The 19,946-nt window shown below is 41.5% G+C and overlaps 2 protein-coding genes across 2 annotated transcripts in view; one reads left to right on the forward strand and one right to left on the reverse strand.

Annotated features, from left to right (window-relative positions):
* Positions 1 to 543: 543 nt before the first annotated feature.
* On the forward strand, positions 544 to 15,763 carry LOC137344509 (ciliary microtubule-associated protein 3-like). The gene is made up of 6 exons (XM_068007545.1): positions 544 to 614; positions 6,550 to 6,689; positions 10,644 to 10,736; positions 11,914 to 12,050; positions 14,325 to 14,442; positions 15,522 to 15,763. The coding sequence occupies exons 1-6, from the start codon at positions 596 to 598 to the stop codon at positions 15,588 to 15,590; spliced, it is 576 nt and encodes a 191-aa protein (XP_067863646.1). The 5' UTR covers positions 544 to 595; the 3' UTR covers positions 15,591 to 15,763.
* Positions 15,764 to 17,508: 1,745 nt separating this feature from the next.
* The window catches only part of LOC137344649 (acidic mammalian chitinase-like), a 30,685-nt gene continuing 28,247 nt past the window's right edge, over positions 17,509 to 19,946 (reverse strand). Inside the window, exon 11 of the mRNA XM_068007772.1 lies at positions 17,509 to 18,983. Within this exon, the coding sequence (XP_067863873.1) occupies positions 18,916 to 18,983 (68 nt within the window). The 3' untranslated portion in view covers positions 17,509 to 18,915. The remainder of the gene's footprint in view (positions 18,984 to 19,946) is intronic.

Consider the following 19,946-nt stretch of genomic DNA (forward strand, 5'->3'; position numbering starts at 1 on the left):
AGTATTTCCAGCATTTTCTGTGTTTATTTCAAATTTCCAGCATCTGCAGTATTTTGGTTTTGATTTATCCATTGTATTCTCGTGGTGCATTTCCAATAACTCTGAAACCCATTTGTTGGCAAGAACCTGTCTAGTTCTCTCTTGAAGCCCATTAAGATTTCTTGTTCCACCATCTGTGCCCGTATTCTGTTCCACATACCTACCACACTTACAGTAAAAAAATGTTCCTCCTGCATGTCCTATTTTCTTTTGTTGTTCTTAATTTGTCAATAAGACCCCTTGTGCTTAAATTTTTGTACACGAAGAAATTTTGAATAAATCCATCACCATTACAAATACACCTTCATATGTCTAAATAACTTTGGAAAGTGCATCATTATCGCACTCCTAACATTGCCCCTCCACTTCATTGCCATTTGCACCACATTTTGGTCGTCATTTATCTTATAATTCATGGGACAAGTGAATTCTTGCTATTAGATGAGGGCTCAGCTGCTCCTGATACTCGTTGCAATTCCCAAGCGCATGCGTGCTGCTGGCGGTTGTATGTAAACACTGGGTAACCGGTGGCAACGGGAGGCAACATAATTTCGGCATGGCTCCAAGGTGGACAGGTGAGCGTGTAGCGCGGCCATTAACCCGCACTAAACCTATTCAGTGTGTTTTACCTGAGGAATCTAACAATAGATAGAGGCGGGGTGGAAACAGGAAATGAAAGTAGTAAAAAGTAGGAGCAGCAGTGAATCCTGATGTACGTGCAGGGAACTGGCACTAAGTCTTGTTAAAGTGTAAAGTTGGAACTGCATGAGGAGTCTCTGCGAGCGGTAAAACAGCGGATTAAGAAGCCGGGGCAATTTTCTTTTGTTGATACGTGCTGATTGCAGATTGGAGGATCCAGGATCAATTCAAAGGAAACGATTCCTTATTTATAATTTTGGAGTACTGGATTTGAGGGTCATGTGGTTTGTTAAGGAATCTTACAGCACCAAAAGAGACCATTCGCCCCAACCTACCTGTGCTGGCCCTTTGAAAGAGCTATCCCAGTAGTCGCACTCCCCTGCTCTTCCCCATATGAGGCACTGTGGGCCATCAGCAACAGCAGAATTGTATTCCAGCACAATCTGTAACCTCATGGCCCGGCATATCCCTCACTGTACCATTACCAACAAGCCAGGGGATCAACCCTGGTTCAATGAGGAGTGTAGAAGAGCATGCCAGGAGCAGCAACAGGCATACCTAAAAATGAGGTGCCAACCTGGTGAAGCTACAACTCAGGACTACATGCATGCTAAACAGCGGAAGCAACATGCAATAGGCAGAGCCAAGCGATTCCACAACCAATGGATCAGATCAAAGCTCTGCAGTCCTGCCACATCCAGTCATGAATGGTGGTGGACAGTTAAACAACAAACAAGAGAAGGAGGCTCTGTGAACATCCCCATCCTCAATGATGGCGGAGTCCAGCAAGTGAGTGCAAAAGACAAGGCTGAAGCGTTTGCAACCATCTTCAGCCAAAAGTGCCGAGTGGATGATCCATCTCGGCTGCCTCCCGATTTCCCCACCATCACAGAAGCCAGTCTTCAGCCAATTCGATTCACTCCATGTGATATCAAGAAATGGCTGAGTGCACTGGATAGAGCAAAGTCTATGGGCCCCGACAACATCCCAGCTGTAGTGCTGAAGACTTGTGCTCCAGAACGAGCTGCGTCTCTAGCCAAGCTGTTCCAGTACAGCTACAACACTGGCATCTACCCGACCATGTGGAAAATTGCCCAGGTATGTCCTGTCCACAAAGCAGGACAAATCCAATCCAGCCAATTACCGCCCCATCAGTCTACTCTCAATCATCAGCAAAGTGATGGAAGGTGTCGTCAACAGTGCTATCAAGCGGTACTTACTCACCAATAACCTGCTCACCGATGCTCAGTTTGGGTTCCGCCAGGACCACTCGGCTCCAGACCTCATTACAGCCTTGGTCCAAACATGGACAAAAGAGCTGAATTCCAGAGGTGAGGTGAGAGTGACTGCCCTTGACGTCAAGACAGCATTTGACCGAGTGTGGCACCAAGGAGCCCTAGTAAAATTGAAATCAATGGGAATCAGGGGGAAAACTCTCCAGTGGCTGGAGTCGTACCTAGCGCAAAGGAAGATGGTAGTGGTTGTTGGAGGCCAATCATCTCAGCCCCAGGACATTGCTGCAGGAGTTCCTCAAGGCAGTGTCCTAGGTCCAACCATCTTCAGCTGCTTCATCAACGACCTTCCCTCCATCATAAGGTCAGAAATGGGGATGTTCGCTGATGATTGCACAGTGTTCAGTTCCATTCGCAACCCCTCAGATAATGAAGCAGTCCGAGCCTACATGCAGCAAGACCTGGACAACATCCAGGCTTGGGCAGATAAGTGGCAAGCAATGACCATCTCCAACAAGAGGGAGTTTAACCACCTCCCCTTGACATTCACTGGCATTACCATCGCCGAATCCCCCATCATCAACATCCTGGGGGTCACCATTGACCAGAAACTTAACTGGACCAGCCATATAAATACTGTGGCTACAAGAGCTGGTCAGAGGCTGGGTGTTCTGCGGCGAGTGACTCACCTCCTGACTCCCCAAAGCCTTTCCACCATCTACAAGGCACAAGTCAGGAGTGTGATGGAATACTCTCCACTTGCCTGGATGAGTGCAGCTCCAACAACACTCAAGAAGCTCAACACCATCCAGGACAAAGCAGCCCGCTTGATTGGCACCCCATCCACCACCCTAAACATTCACTCCCTTCACCACCAGCGCACAGTGGCTGCAGTGTGTACCATCCACAGGATGCACTGCAGCAACTCGCCAAGGCTTCTTTGACAGCACCTCCCAAACCCACGACCTCTACCACCTAGAAGGACAAGAGCAGCAGGTACTTGGGAACAACACCACCTGCACGTTCCCCTCCAAGTCACACACCATCCCGACTTGGAAATATATCGCCGTTCCTTCATCGTCGCTGGGTCAAAATCCTGGAACTCCCTTCCTAACAGCAGTGTGGGAGAACCTTCACCACACGGACTGCAGCGGTTTAAGAAGGCGGCTCACCACCACCTTCTCAAGGGCAATGAGGGATGCGCAATAAATGCCGGCCTTGCCAGCGACGCCCACATCCCATGAACGAATAATAAAAAAAAAACCTGCAAAGTTTTCCTTTTTTTATATCCAATAACTTTTTTATATCCAATTCCCCTTCGAAAGTTACTATAGAATCTGTTTCCACCACCCTTTCAGGCAGTGTATTCCAGATCGTAACAACTTGCTGCGTTAAAAAAATTCTCCTCATGCCCCCTACTCCCGGTTCTTTCCCCAAATATGTATCGCTATTGAGTATTTATATTTCTGGGTTTGTGTCAAAACGATTTCAGCTTCGTATGGATGTAACTTGGGTGTGACGTCGCCCTTGTTTGTTTACGCAAAATGTGTGAGCTCTCAGCCTGCTTTTATGCTACGTTAATAGGGTGTTGGGGCCACAGTTTCTAGACCAGATAGCCAGATGCAGCCAGCAGTAATGCCAGCGTAAAGTTAAACATAAACAGAAATGCTGGAAACACTCAGCAGGTCAGCGGCTTCTGTGGTGAGAACAGATAGGTTAATGTTTCAGGTGTGGTACATGGAACAGACTCCTGGATAGAGTATTGCAGGCAGAACCTCTGCCATCATTTAAGAATTTCTTTACACAGGGAGGGGTGAGAATGTGGAACTCGCTGCCGCATGGATTGGTTGAAGCAGGGAGCATTGATGCCTTTAAGGAGAGGCTTGATGAAAAGGGAATAGCGGGATACTGGAGCAGGATGGGAAGCGGTAATTAGAGTGAGAGGAGGCTCGTATGATGTATAAACACTGGCATGAAGTAAGAGACAGTATCAAGCTAAAAGGGAAGGCTTACACACATGCAAGAAAAAGTGAAAATCCAGCAGACTGAGAGAGTTATAAAAAGCAACAAAATAATACAAAGATAGTAACGAGGTGCAAAAAGGAATAAGAAAAAAACTTGCAAGAGGTTTCAGAGCTAACAGCTTTTATAAATATATTAAGAGAAAGAGAGTGGTAAAGGGAAGTGTAGGCCCATTAAAAATAGATGCAGGCAAGGTTATAACGGATAATAAGGAAAGAGCAGATTTGTTGAATGAATACTTTGTATCCGTTTTCACAGTGGAGGAAGAGGACAAAATACCAATGGTACAAAGGAACATAATAATACAATGGAACCTAAAAATAAGTCAAGGGGAGGAACATAGTGGATTTAAGTGGATTCTTATGTTAATATAAGATTTTTTAAAATGGTAATGAGAAAATAACGGGACTTAAGATAGACAAATCTGCAGAACCTGAAGGCCTGTACCCCAGGGTATTACAAGAAACAGGTGAGGAAATTGCAGATGCATTAATCCTAAATTTCCAAAGCTTTCTAAATTCAGGAATTGTGCCTTTGGATTGGAAAATTGCAAATGTCACCCCATTAATTAAGAAAGTAAAGAAAAACCAGCTAACTACAGACACGTCAGTTTAACATCAATTGTGGGGAAGTTAGTGGAATCTATCATCAGAGACAGAGCGACTGAACACTTGGATAATTGTCCGTTGATCAAAGAGAATCAGCATGGATTTGTGAAGGGTAAATCATGTCTGACTAATCTAGTTGAATTTTTTAAGGAGGTCACAAGCATGGTGGATAGGTGTCTATGGATGTTGTCTATATGGACTTCCAGAAGCCAATTGATAAGAGATTCTTAGCAAAAATGAGAGTGCACAGAATTTGGAGGTAATCTTTTGTCATGGGTTAGTAATTGGTTGGGAGGTCATAGACAGAAAGTATGAATAAAGGGAACATTCTCTGATTGGTGGGATGAGAGAAGTGATGTTCCACAATGATCTGTACTCAACTTTTCACCATATATATTCATGACTTGGATGAAGGAATAGAGAATTTTGTAACCCAATTTGCAGATGACACTAGGTTAGGAGGCACAGTAGGTTGTGTAGATGGGAGCAGGAAGTTACAAAGGGACATAGACAAACTAAGTGAGTGGGCAAAACTATGGCAGATGGAGTTGGGAAGTGTGAGGTTATCCATTTTGGATCCGAGAACGACAAATCAGAATATTTTCTTAATGGTGAGAGACTAAGAGCTGTGGAGGAGCAAAGGAATTAAAGTGTCCATGTACACAAATCACTAAAAACTACAGGTACAAAAAGTAATCCAAAAGGCTAATGGAATGTTGGCCTTTATCTTAAGAGGGTTGGAATTCGGAAGTGTGGAAGTGATACTTCAGTTGTATAGAGCCTTGTCAGGTCCCATCTGGAGTACTGGTGCCCGGGCCAATATTTATCCCTCAACAGACATCACGTAAGCAGATTATCTGGCCATTGTTACATTACTGTTTGTGGAACCTGGCTGTGTGCAAATTGGTTGCCACATTTCCTGCATTACAACAGTGGCTACACTTCAAAAAGTACTTCATTGGTTGTAAAGCGCTTTGGGACACCCTGAGTTCGTGAAAGGCGCTATATAAATGCAAGTCTTTTTTTCAGTTTTGGGCACTAAACCTCAGGAAAGATATATAGGCCCTGGAGGGCGTACAGCGCAGATTCACCTGAATTGTACCAGAGCTTAAAGGGTTAAATTATGAGACCAGGATTCATAAACTTGGTTTGTATTCCCTTACGTTTTTTGTTGGGTAAGGGTATCATGGGATATGGAGCAAGGGTGGGTAAACGGAGTTGAGGTACAGATCAGCCATGATCTAACAGAATGGCGGAAAAGGCTTGAGGGGCTGAATGGCCTACTCCTGTTCCTATGTTCCGATGAAGATGAGAATTTTAAATTTAAGCCCTTGGGGGACTGGGAGCCAATGTATGTTAGTGAGGACAGGGGTGATGGGTGAGCAGAACCTGATGTGGGATAGGATACAGACAGTTGAGTGGGTGAGCTAATTTCTACTTGGTCATTTTAATTCGTTTTAAACATTTTTCCCCCTGAATTCTGTCATCCCCAAGCTGAGGGTTAGTCCTGGGCAAAAGAACATTTATCATTTTAGGCACCTAGTATTGGTATCAAACATTTCCTGGTAGGGTAAAAAGGTACAATGGAATATTTCCTCTACTCTGCCCCAACCACGTGCCTCAGCCTAAACCTCAGAAGAGCACCCCCTACTATACCAATGTGACATTTTTCCACTTCTCACACATGCTATTCTGTGGTCTCTTTGAGTGTGATTGCAAAACTAGTCCCAAATTAAAGGCAGTTTTGTTCAGTGCTGTGGGCCCCTGTCCACTAAGCAAGGAAAAATTCTCAAGTTTATGAGCTATAGGTCAAGGGACATGTTTATCTATAAATGTGTGGAACGCTGATGGTAAATTGACAATATTAACCATGAGCTATGAGTAAAAGTGCCGAGATGATTCAGATTTTCATTTCATTAATGCGAAGTGGTAACTATGAATTGAATTGCTGTTTCTGAGCTGTTGCATTACAGTGAATTGGACCAATGTTTTCTCTTGAATTCCACTAGCGAAAAAGAAGGCCTTGCCAACAGATGTTCCTGAACGAAAGGTGTTTCCGCTTCATTGGGCCCCAGACAGACTTGGAAATGAGTTTCCCCCTATAAGAGGAACACCAAATCGTGGTCCTGGTCACTATGACACCTATTTTGTACGCAAGAAGCTACTCTTTTTACTTCATCAGTGTTGGTACATAAAGAGAATAATTGTAAATGTTAATGTAAGAATTATTGTAAATATGAATCATAGAAAGGTTACAGCACAGAAGGAGGCCATTCGGCCCATCGAGTCCGATCCAGCTTTATGCAAGAGCAATCGAGCTAGTCCCACTCCCCCGCCCTATCTCCGTAGCCCTGCAATTACTTTCCTTTCAAGTACTTATCCAGTTCCCTTTTGAAGGCCAGGATTGAATCTGCCTCCACCACCCCCTCGGGCAATGCAGCCCAGATCCTAACCACTCGCTGTGTAAAAAAAAGTTTTTCCTCATGTCACCTTTGGTTCTTTTGCCAATCACCTTAAATCTATGTCCTCTGGTTTTGACCCTTCTGCCAATGGGAACAGTTTCTCTCTATCTACTCTGCCTAGACTCTTCATGATTTTGAATACCTCTATCAAATCGCCTCGCAACCCGTCTCTGTTCCAAGGAATAACTGCAGCTTCTCCAGTCTATCCACGTAACTAAAACCCCTCATCCCTGGAATCATTCTAGTAAATCTCTTCTGCACCCTCTCTAAGGCCTTCACCTCTTTCCTAAAATGCGGTGCCCACAACTGGACACAATACTCCAGTTGTGGTCGAATCAGTGTTTTATAAAGGTTCATCATGACTTCCATACTTTTGTACTCTATGCCTCTATTCATAAAGCCCAGGATCCCATATGCTTTTTTAACTGCTTTCTCTGCCACCGTCAATGATTTGTGCACATATACCCCCAGATCTCCCTGTTCCTGTACCCCTTTTAGAGTTGTGCCCTTTAGTTTATATTGCCTCTCCTCATTCTTCCTACCGAAATGTGTCATTTTGCATTTTTCTGTATTAAATTTCATCTGCCATGTGTCCGCCCATGTCACCAGCCTGTCTATATCCTCTTGAAGTCTATCACTATCCTCCTCACTGTTCACTACCCTTCCAAGTTTTGTGTCATCTGAAAAGTTTGAAATTGTGCCCTATATACCCAAGTCCTAGTCATTAATATATATCAAGAAAAGTAGTGGTCCCAGCACTGACCCCTGGGGAACACCCACTGTACACCTCCCTCCAGTCTGAAAAACAACCGTTCACCTCTACTCTCTGTTTCCTGTCACATAGCCAATTCTGTATCAATATTGCTACTGCCCCAATTATTCCATGGGCCGCAATCTTGATGATAAGGCTACCATGCGGCGCTTTGTCAAACACCTTTGAAAGTCCAAATACACCATATCAACTGCATTGCCCTCATCTACCCTCTCTGTTACACCATCAAAAAACTCTAACAGGTTAGTTAAACACAAATTGCCTTTAACAAATCCATGCTGGCTTTCCCTAATCAATCCACACTCGACCAAGTGACTGTTAATTCTGTCCCTGATTATCATTTCTAAAAGTTTCCCCACCACTGAGGTTAAATTGACTGGCCTGTAATTGCTGGGTTTATCCTTACACCCTTTTTTGAACAAGGGTGTAACATTTGCAATTCTCCAGTCCTCTGGAACCTACCCCGTATACATGGATGTTTGGAAGATTATGGCCAGTACCTCCGCAATTTCCACCCTTACTTCCCTCAGCAACTTAGGATGCATCCCATCCAGATCGGTTGACTTATCTACTTTAAGTACAGCTAGCCTTTCCAGTACCTCTTTTTTATCAATTTTTAGCCCATCCGGTATCGTAACTATATCTTCCTTTACTGAGACTCTGGCAGCATCTTCTTCCTTGGTAAAGACAGATGCAAAGTACTCACTTAGCACCTCGGCCATGCCTTCTGCCTCCATGTGATCTCCTTTACGGTCCCTAATTGGCCCCACCCCTCCTCTTACTACCTGTTTACTGTTTACATGCCTGTAGAAGACTTTTGGATTCCCTTTTATGTTGGCCGCCAGTCTATTCTCATACTCTCTCTTTGCCCCTCTGACTTTCTTTTCACCTCCCCTCTGAACTTTCTATATTCAGCCTGGTTCTCAATTGTGTTATGAACCTGACATCTGTCATACGCCCCTTTTTTCCGTTTCATCTTACTAGCTCTTTTGTCATCCACGGAGCTCTGGCTCTAGTTGCCCTACCTTTCTGCCTCGTGGGAATGTGCCTAGACTGTACCCGAACCATCTCCTCTTTAAAGGACGCCCATAGTTCAAATACAGTTTTGCCTTACAATCTTTGATTCCAATTTACCTGGGCCAGATCTGTTCTCATCCCATTGCAGTTGGCTCTCCTCCAATTGAGTATATTTACTTTAGAGTGGTCCATGTCCTTTTCCATAGCTATGATACTATGATCGCTGCTCCCTAAATGCTCCCCCAGTGACACTTGCTCCACTTGGCCCGCTTCATTCTCTAGAACCAAGTCCAGCAATGCCTCCTTCCTCGTTGGTCCGGAAACATACTGGTTAAGAAAGTTATCCTGAACACATTTCAAAAGTTCCTCCCACTCTTTGCCCCTTATATTATTGTTGTTATCCCAGTCTATATTAGGATAGTTGAAGTCCCTAGTTATCACTACTGTATAGCTTTTGCACCTTTCTGTAATTTCCCTGCAAATTTGCTCCTCTTTATCCTTCCCACTAGTTGGTGGCCTATAGAATACACCCAGTAGCGTAATGGGAGCTCTTTTATTTCTTAACTCTAACCAAATAGATTCTATCCTTGACCCCTCCAGGACATCCTCTCTCTCCAGTACTGCAATATTTTCCTTAATCCAGACTGTCAACCCCCTCCTTTCTTTCCTTCCCTATCTTTCCTGAACACCTTATATCCTGGAATAATTAGTACCCAATCCTGCCCTTTTTTGAGCCAGGTCTCCGTTATCGCCACATCATATTCCCATGTGGTTATTTGCGCCTGCAGCTCAGCAACCTTGTTTACCATGCTTTGTGCGTTTACACACATTCACTGCAAACCAGTCATAGTCTTTCTTGTACTCCCTCTTAGTTTGGTCCCACCTAATACTGCACTATTACTTGCTCTAGTGCTATCTTTCTCTCCTGATCCTTTTTGTCCCTTGTTTCTCCTTTCCAATGCTACATCCGCCATGCTGCCATTTTATGCACAAAATGTCATTAAGTGAGGGTGGGCTTCGTGGTGACTAGAAAAGAAGTTAATGCCTATTTGATGTTCAAGACAAGCTGGTAGTGGGCTGCCATTCGGATTGTATGGGCATTTCTATCGGAGATGACTGGGCTAATGATTGTAGCAGATTAATGTGGGTGGTGTTACATTTCTGGTTAAATCCCTGACCAGTGACCCGTAAACATAAAGTTCATGGAAATCCATTAGAGGAGCAGGAGAGGAGAGGATCGAGACCACAACTCTTGCTTTCAAACGGTATGAACCTACAAGATACCCTGTGAAACAGAGTGAAAGCACGTTTGTGAAGAGCAAAGTTTTCTAAAACAGTATGTTTGAGAAAAAAAGTGAATGAATTGATGAGTGCTCAGCACTCAGGTGGTTGCATTGTAATGCGGCTTCCTCTAGTCACTCTGTTGGAAATACGTATGTGAAGATTTCTTCTGTTTGCTATTTCTAGCAAATCCATGAATACATTCCAAGAACCTGTTTAGGATTTCAATAGAGACACCAAGCTGAAGTAATAGTTGCAACTTATTTTCAATGTCACTACACAGAGTGACCAGAGGAAGCATTGTCTCCTGGAATGATTTCAAAATTATTTCTTATCAAAGTATTGAAGAATTTGTTAATCTTATGAAGAGAATAGACAAAACTTCAAGATCATTGCAAGGACATTCGACTCTTCAGTACTTGCCAAGGCAGGAACAAATGCCGATTTAATAAAAAATATTCTACATCACCAATTTCCTTAGCACTTAAATTTGTGTCATGTACCTAGATTGGAATGTCCTGCTGTTCTGATTATATTTCAATTGGTCTCTGATTTGCCTTTTGTTTCACAGCAAAATAGTTTGACTGAAAACCTTGAAAAGAAACCAGAGAGTAAAATAGGATATGTGTTAGGCGCAAGGACATCAGTTCGATTTCTGCCTAAGGTACGCTATGAATTAGGAATGGAAGTTCTGCTTTTTAAAAAAATATATTTTGTTGATACTTGAACTATCTGGCAGCACGCTTTAAAAAAAAGATTGGGGAGGACTGGCTGGCTCAGGAGATTAGAAAATTCAACCCTGACATTAAACAACAACATAAAGCTGAAACTCATCCCCCCACTACTGCTATGATAGAAGGTCATTTGCAAAAAAAAATGTCATCATGTTTTATATGCTTCATTATGACCTGTGCTCTATAATTTGACATTCCTGATGACTGAAAATGTCTGGGCCTAGATTAACTAGAGGGTAAAGACTGCAAACCAGATCTTGAAACGGGCAATATACAATACTATCATTTTGTACCTTTCCTCAGCTTAAATTTCTCCCTTCTCTTGGGTTCCTTATACTAGGCACTGTTTCTTAGCTGAGGAGGCAGACAGATATCAAATTGCCAGTCTTCTGCCCATTCTGTTGTCGAGGCTGCTGCTAGGAAGTGAGGACGTGTGTTGCAATGGCTTAGCTGCTGATTTTCCCTTCCTCAGTATGGAGAGCATGTTGCCTCTGCTCAGTTCCTTCTGGGATCAGAAAGCTGCTGCATGGGGAATTGTAGTACTTGTGTCCTGTCATTCAATGGATTTTCTTTTCCAACATCAATGTAATGATTCTCCTTCACTTTCCTACATCTTTCAAGCCACTTTGTTGCTGGAGTCAGTATTTGCCTAGTCGATTAGTTGAACTGACCACACTATTGTTGGGCCTTATTTTAAACTATCATTTGCAATGTTTCAGTACTGTACATCAAAAAATGCAAGTACGTTTTATTTCATTGTTTTCTTTAATGATGATCATTGAAGAGAAAACACTAATTGCGTTGATCTGACCAATATCCTTTTTTGGTGCATCCCTGTAACTCACCTAATCAATGCTCCCTCATTCTTCATCTGTAACATTCTTACACAATATGGTATCTCTATTTCTGTTTCTTAACCTTCTACATCATTTTACCTGCATCGTTTTTTCTGTCTCACTTCTTCAGTCTCTCTCTTGGTGGCTGTCTCATTCTCTTTTTCTTCCCTCTGTATTCCTCTATCTCCTTCCTTGAGGCTATTCTTCAGTTGTCTGTGTTGCTGTTTTATGAACTGCATCTCTGTTGTGTTTTTTATTCTGCTTCCAACAGCTGAGTGCATCGCCTGGCCCTGCAGTATATCCAAAAAAAATTGGAAAAGATAGGGTTTTCAAGCCGTCAAGTGCTCCATTTGGTTCTACAGCTCAAAGGAGTAAACAGAGTTCATTGAATAGCATGGTGATTCCTGGGTATGTAAAGCTATTAAAAGGTAGAATGATTCCTGCTCGTAATTGATCTCTTTATTTCTCTTCTGCTTTCCTACTCTCAACATGCTTTCCTTATCCACGGCTTTGCCAATTCCAGAACAGGTCCCTGAAGTGACCCTGGGCCATATTGTGAGTACTACTGATGAATGTCAAATACTTTTGACAGGAGGTCCTGCAACTCACAAGTGCAGGTGTTTTATTAAGTCCATCGTCAATTATGGTGTATTTTCTGAGAATTTTTGCTATTTTGCATGTATCCTATTCCTTTGTGATTTGTGATGATTCTTGTGTTTTTTTCAATTTGGTATCAACAACAACTTGCATTTATATAGCGCCTTTAATGTAGTAAAATGTCCCAAGGCACTTCACAGGAGCGTTATCAAACAAATCTTGACACCAAGCCACATAACAAGATATTAGGACAGGTGATCAAAAGCTTGGTCAAAGAGGTAGGTTTTAAGGACCGTCTTAAAGGAGAGATGTGGAGAGGTTTAGGGAGGGAAATCCAGAGTTTAGGACCTAGGCAGCTGAAGGCATGGCCGCCAAATGGTGGAGCGATTATCAATAAAAGTGAGTTTCTCAGTCAGTTAAGCTGTCTGTGAAGTGGTTTACCTCACTGAGGAAAAACCAGTAGTTTTATATTCGCTTACGAGGTTTATTTTACTCTGCAGTTTAAAAATTGATTCCATCTTAAGTGCCTGCCTAGTATGGTTTAATTCCTTGTGTTGCTTACCTCAGGGCAACATTATCAGGCTGTTATTTGAATAACAATAGATCATCAGCTCCATCTGTTTCTTGTTTTACGAAGGCAAGAGGGAATCTGTGTGTTTTAACTTTAGACGGAAACTAGAAAATTTACAAAATTAGAAGGAAGAATATTTAGTGAAAGATACTCAGGGTGTTACACAAACAATGAGCAGAGAGTACTTTGATCTGTACAGTATTACTCCAGTAACTACAAAATCTGTCACATTTAGATTGTCTTAACACAGCTACAGAGAGAATAATGCAAACTGCCTGTCATCTCATGAGTTCAGATGATGACATAAACCTTGAGAGCAAAGATCAAACTGTTTAATCTGTAATCTAAATCCAAGATGAGATTACAGAAAGAAATCATTCCCATGCATCTTTTAAAAGAAATACATGGATTTATATACCACCTTATAGTATCTCTCACAAAAATATCTCTCATGTCTTAAAATGAGTAATTAAGGTCTATAATATAATCTATGGGTTCATGTTTACTGGTAGCTTTTGTTATGGTGATAATGGTGGACAGTGTATTTCATGTTGTATGTGTGTGATACTGAATAGTAATGATTGTGACATAATCACTGAAAGTTTACCGGATGGCAACGACAATTCATCAGTGAAAAATTATCACATTTGGTCCAGTTCAATTCAGTAACCTCCTATTATGGGTTAGTTATACTACAGATCCTGGTCTCAGACCAGTACATGTGGAGTGCGATGCAGAACCCACAGATTTGAGTTATACTGCTAACTCTTGCATAGCTCTTGCTTAGAGTTGATAGTTCTGCATGGGGGTGTCTTTTAATGCCAGCTAAATGTTAGGAAATGTTTGGATTGCCATGGGACTTTGTAAACTAGGGATTGCTGTGGACATTTATCCTGTAGTTAGTCAGGAGGTGTGAAACCATCTACTGGAGTTGGTCTCTTCTTGGTTTTAGTGTGATTTTGAGTCATCAACATTAATGAACTAGGTCCAAGTCCACTTTGAATCGCTCTAATAATGGCTTTAACTGGCCTATTAGTGATTGGAGACCTTTAATATGAGTATTGGCTTCCTTTAGCTGCAAAGTTTTTCTTTGGAGGGGAATTATTTTAATATGCCTTACAGCATCAGTTTCATACTTAATTTTATGAGTCATCATTCTGTAAATGGTTCCTCTTAGTCTGTCTAATCAATATTTCCTGAAAATTTGAAGTAGTTGGTTGACTTATAGATAAAATCCCATGGATAATACCGAATAGGAAACATTGAGGTCTGTACAATCTGCATTGTTGCAAACTAAGCAGGATAATGCAAATAGAAAAATATTTTTATTTTTAAACAACTACCCTTGAGTTTTGGTTAAAGTGCAATTTCTTATTCAGGTTTACTATGATGCGCTGAGTTTATTAGTTCATTTCCTATGATGGATATCAATGATGCAGTTACTTTATCTTTTTAATTGATGTCAGATACATCTGTGCAACCAGGACTAAAGATAGAATTTTGTGTATTTGTAGCCCTGGTACTTATGAGCCCAGTGATAAAAGGAACAGGCATGTCACATGGCCGATGAAATTTGGTGCTCCAGACTGGAATTTGGTTCCTGCTCCAAAAAAGCGAACTTTGAGAATTGAGGTATGGCTACCAAAGTGATAGGAATGTCCTTTGAGCTTAATCAGTTAAGCACTACCAAGCACTAGTGGTTCAAAATACTACAGAAGAGTAGTTTCTATCTTTGTGAAAGTGTTTTTAAAATAAAAGAAACAAATATAATTTTAAAGTGCTGGTAATTTTTGACTAATTTTAAGAGTAGAACCATAAGGTCCTTGAGATAATATGCAAAGCTTTCCTGGTGGCTTTATCGGTGAATGCACCACCGAAATACTACTGAGCCATTCAGACCAGGAAGGACTCAAGTTTGATACTGGTTCTGTGCTTGGTTGGCTGACCTCTGCTTAAGTGGTGCTACAGTTGGCTTCAGCACCCCTGGTCAAAGGAAGGGGAAAAAACAGCTGGGATTTCCTTCCCAACCACTGTCCAGTGACACCTAATCAAAAGTAAAATACTGTGGATGCTGGAAATCTGAAATAAAAACAGAAAATGCTTGAAAAGCTCAGCAAGTCAGGCACCATCTGTGGAGAAAGAAACAGAGTTAACATTTCAGGTCGAAGACCTTTCGCCAGAACTGGAAGATGGTAAAGAGTTAAAGTTTTTAAGCAAGTACAGAGCTAAGGAAAGGCTGAAGGGAGGGGAGGAAAGAACAAAACGAAAGCTCTGTGATATGGTAGAGGGCAAGAGTGATTAAATTACAAAAGGGATGATGGTGCAAGACAAGGAGGGTGGTAATGGGACAAGTTAAGCAACAAAAGATGGGTCTAGAGGAGCCATAAATGGCAACAGCAGAACCATTATCAGCAGCTGCTGCAGTCCCACACAAAAAAAATGGGAGTAGTGGTTATGGTCTGAAGTTGACACAGTGACACCTGTTGGAAAGTTGTGTGCATGGATGTCAGATGAGGATTGGGCTCAGCTGTGATATGCCCATGATCAAGTAACTTGCTAATCTCAGTCTAAACTCACACAAGAATGGCCACTTGGGCAAGGTACCAGAGGATGTATAATGCTTGTAGAAAATAATGCCAGCAAGAGAAGAGGAGAAAAAACAAAACACAATATTTTATTTTTTTAGATTTTAAGAATTCTTTTATTTTTAGCTTGCCAGTGACAAGGAATTCCGGAGACACAGGAACAGAGTGGCATATTTCAGCTTGTACTTCACCTGATAATTTCAAAGGCTGGGATGTTAAATACAATTACCTTTCCTCAGAGTACCAGTCACCACTATGTCAATAACATGACATACCTTTTGTGGGTGCAAATAGTGATTACAGGACAGAGTCCTTTATATGAATGTGTTTTTGCTGTTGTCAAAGTCATACTCTGTAATTATGTCAGTGTCATGCATCTCATTAAACAAATTCAACTTTGTAACTTCATTGTTAAAATGTATTTTGTTTGCACTGTATCAGCATGAAGTGTCTCAATAGACAATGGTTAGAAAAGGTAGAATTACTTTATAATGAATTGGCAACTGCCTGAAAAGTGTCAGCTTGACTCAGTGGTAGAGGTCCTGCCATAGAGTCAGAAGATTATGGGTTTAAGCCCCACTACAGGATTTCAGCTATCCTTCGAGAAGAGTAAGACTCCCGGAAGCGACGGCTTACCGATGGAGTTGTACTCGGCTCTGTGGGACTGGATAGGCCCAGACCTGCTGGAAGTGTACGGGGGTATGCTTCTGGCAGGCAGCATGTCAGACTCCATGAGGAAAGGCATCATCACCCTCATCTACAAACGGAAGGGGATGGGATTGTGCTTAAAACACACAAGCAGACATAAAAAGGCTAGTCGTCATCATTTGACCACAACCCAATGTTCCACCATAATGAATGCTGGATATAATCATCCCTAACATTCTCAGTCCCCAGCAGGAGAATCAAAATCGGGCTTTATTGGTATCAACCATAATAGCAAATTCCGCAGCCTGGTCATCTTAATAATCAAAAACTGGATAGGGAATGTACAGTTTTCTATTACTGTCTTAAAAATTCTTTTGTGAGTGCACAATTGTGAGTTTACCCTGTTTTTTCCCCCATGTACACAGATCCATTTTTCACCTGCGTATTCAGGTACATCTTGTATATGTATAGTTTTTTAAAAAGATGATCTCATTGTGTTATGGGGAAGGAATATATGATTTCGCCATTGCTAACAGCATTAAAACAAAAATAATTGAATCTCACTCAGTTTGCAAGTAGCTGTTTACAATTTGGCCGTCCACAATTTTTTGTATTTCATCCTAAATTCAATAAATAGAAGTTTTTGGAAATGGAAAAGTCATAAATATTTTATAATACAATTATCTTTTGCTTTGTTGTTCTACTTTGGAGACATAGGGCAGAATTTTAACTTTGAAAAACTGGTGGCTTGGGGGCATTGAAAATCACATCAATTTTAGACCCGCCCCAACCTTCCAACTTCCAGTTTTCACCGGGGCAGGATGAGGGGTGGTCGATCAACCCGCTCCCAGGAGGCGGGTTGGTCACTAAAACCTTTCAAGGAGGTTGCGGGCCTCCATTTTCAAAAGTTTTTCGATTTCAACCCCTGGGGGCCGGGATTCCCAGGCCTTCTTCATACCACACGAAAGGAGGCGAGAAGGCCCGAAACTGCAGATAAGTGCTTTTCTGGCACTGCTTGTGGGCCCGGAGGAGCAGGAGTGCTTCCCCCAGGCCCAACAAGCCCAACTGCAGTGATCCTCCCCCTCCCCCCCCCCCCTCAAATGATCGTGGACCATCACGATGACCCCCAATCCCCCGTCAACGATCACAAACACCCGATTTCCACCCCCCACCCAGTGACTGATCCCTGATCACTCCCCCCATGCATGACTCCCTCCCCCGTGACACCCTTGCTTATCTTGATAAGTGCAAGATGCAATTAGTTGCTTGACATATAAAAATCATGAGACCTGTTTTTCATGAACTCTTGCTTTTTATATGTAATGCATAAACATATCTAACCTGCTGCCACAAACATCAACCAATCTGTTTACTAGTGCAAGATACTTTTATTAAATCGATATAAATACAATACAATAAGATTATACAGAATCATCATGTATTCTTACATAACAAATAACTAGACCACATGAAATAGAAGTCATGTATAGTGCAAACAAATGGTATCAATTTCATTGTCATCACTGTCTTATAGCACAATATGATGACCACTTCAACCATACCTTTTGGATCTGCAGCACAAAAACATTCAGTAACACTCCGAACATTTGGTTTGGCACACATGCAACCCATCAGACATTTGCTTTTGTACATCCATCGAGGTTGGTGAGTTGAACTTTGTGACGGCTACTAGCTTAGCATTCCCAAGGATGTTGCTTGGGAGAGACCGCTGCATAAGCACTTTTGCTAATTGACTGATGGAGATTGTGAAGAGCGTGCTACTCAAACCATAATGAGGATTTTCCAATAAAAATCTGAAAATACTAGAGACTTGAGAGTAATTCTCATACTAAGAGGTGGAGTGCAGTTAGGTGTTTCTGGTCCACTTTGCAGATAAATGTACATAGTGGTTACACAGTAATACTACACAAACTGTATCTTTTTAATTAAATAATTTGTGTCTAAATGACTATTTCTAAAAGCATTTAATATAAACAAATTCTAATCATCCATCTTGGACTAAATTCTACCTAGGTTTTGCATTTTCTCCAAACCTGAAAATTGGACAATCAAAAATTCAAAGTATTCAGGTTTTGACTGTCTGAAGCCAAAATGGAGAGCTCAATTTATTAAAATCAGAATATAACAGATCAAAACTTCTAACACTGAATTCAGCATTTTTAATAACATTGCTTTATGCTCTATGCTGTTTTATTAAAAAAGCAATCCAAAGATAACATTTTGTGATGCACACCATAGCTGTAATTGATACCTTTATGCACTGGCTTTTTGGTTTTGCTGATTTACTGATAATGGAGAAGCAGAAAAAGATAAGTTTGAGAATTTGTTGATGGGCTATCCTATGTTAGTAAATATATTTATTTTAAATGATTGTTCGAGCTAGTTTGGTTTTAACCTGATTCAGCATCTGAAGTCTTGATTAAAGACTAAACTATTAAGACACTTTGGGGAAGTATCTTCTAGCGGCACATTGTATGAATTTAGTCTGATCTTTGTGATTTCTGTAAACACTGTTCTGCCTGCTTGAGCACCGTTTACCATTATCGCTGGGTCAGTTACATTTTCACTCTTGAAGGTCTTCTGAATAGCACAGAAGAATTAGATTGTTCTTAGTATAAACCACCAGATTTGTTAGAATACCATTCTTCTGCTGCGTGGTGCATGCCTTTCACTTTCACTGAACTTTTTTAGGCTGGTTACAACAGCTACAGTTTTCATCAAAGACCAGTTCTTCAGGACAGTGCTCACAGAAGGTTGTCTCTAAGCACAGAGGCAGAATTTAGTAGGATATTCTGGGTCAATGTAAGTACATCTTCGTTGTTGCAGCATCAATTCCCATCAACACCAGTATTTATGCTGTCATTATTATTGCCACAACTGCCACGAATACTTTCACTGTTGATGCGCTTAACTTCACTCCTAATAGAGTAAGAAAGACAGCACAATATAGACTGCAAGATTTATGCATATAAAAATCAACTAAGCTTTCTGCTACTTATTGTGAGTCATCTATAAGTATATGCAAACTTTTTTCAACTTAAAAAGACTTCAGAGGACCTTTAACTATGACTGTTCAAGTAAGAATTCACTGGCTGGAGACTAGGCAGCTAGGGCGTGAAAATTCAACAATTTAATCTCAATGGTTATTGCTATATGTTGTTCCAGAGATATTTATTGCTATTTTTGAAGATGGTTACGTGTGCATAAGTGCAGAAGGTGTTGTAATAATTTTACTGCTTATTTGAGTTGAGAAAATATAAATAGCTGTTCCAGTAAGAAATAATTAGCTTCCTTCACTTACACTATTCTAGTTGACTGTAACTTTCAATTAAGATAAATTCTGTTAAGCAATTAAGGACTTCCTGAAAAATAAGTACTTCCCGAGTATAACTGCTCCAGTGTATTGAAATTTGTACTGGCAAATCTTTCCCTAGGTAATGACATCCATTATCAACCAAGATGCTGTGTGCAAATAGCATCAATCCCCATCAACACCAGAGTTATGCAGTAGCCTGGAGGCAGAAAATACTCTATGGCCTGGAAATCGCATAACACCCGAAAATGAACTACCCACGCCAGTCAGCACCCATACAGCAGCACACAATGTCCTGCTGATTCTAATGAATTGTGCGTGCAGCCAGCACTACCCGTGCTATTCATGGGCTGCATACCTCTCGGGATGGGCGCGATATCGGGAGGCCAGGGCGCTCCTTAAAGGCAGAGAGCACCTCTTAAAGGGAAGGTGTATTCTGGCTGCAAAATCTGTACTGCAACTTCTGGAGGAAATGGTTGAAGGCGGGAGAGTGCGGACACCAAGATTCTCTGATGCTGCATTGGAGGCCTTGGTGCAGGCAGTGGACAGGAGAGAAATCCTTTTTCCCT

The sequence above is a fragment of the Heptranchias perlo genome, chromosome 27 (genome assembly GCF_035084215.1).
Source record: "Heptranchias perlo isolate sHepPer1 chromosome 27, sHepPer1.hap1, whole genome shotgun sequence".
NCBI classification, from domain to species: Eukaryota; Metazoa; Chordata; class Chondrichthyes; order Hexanchiformes; family Hexanchidae; genus Heptranchias; species Heptranchias perlo.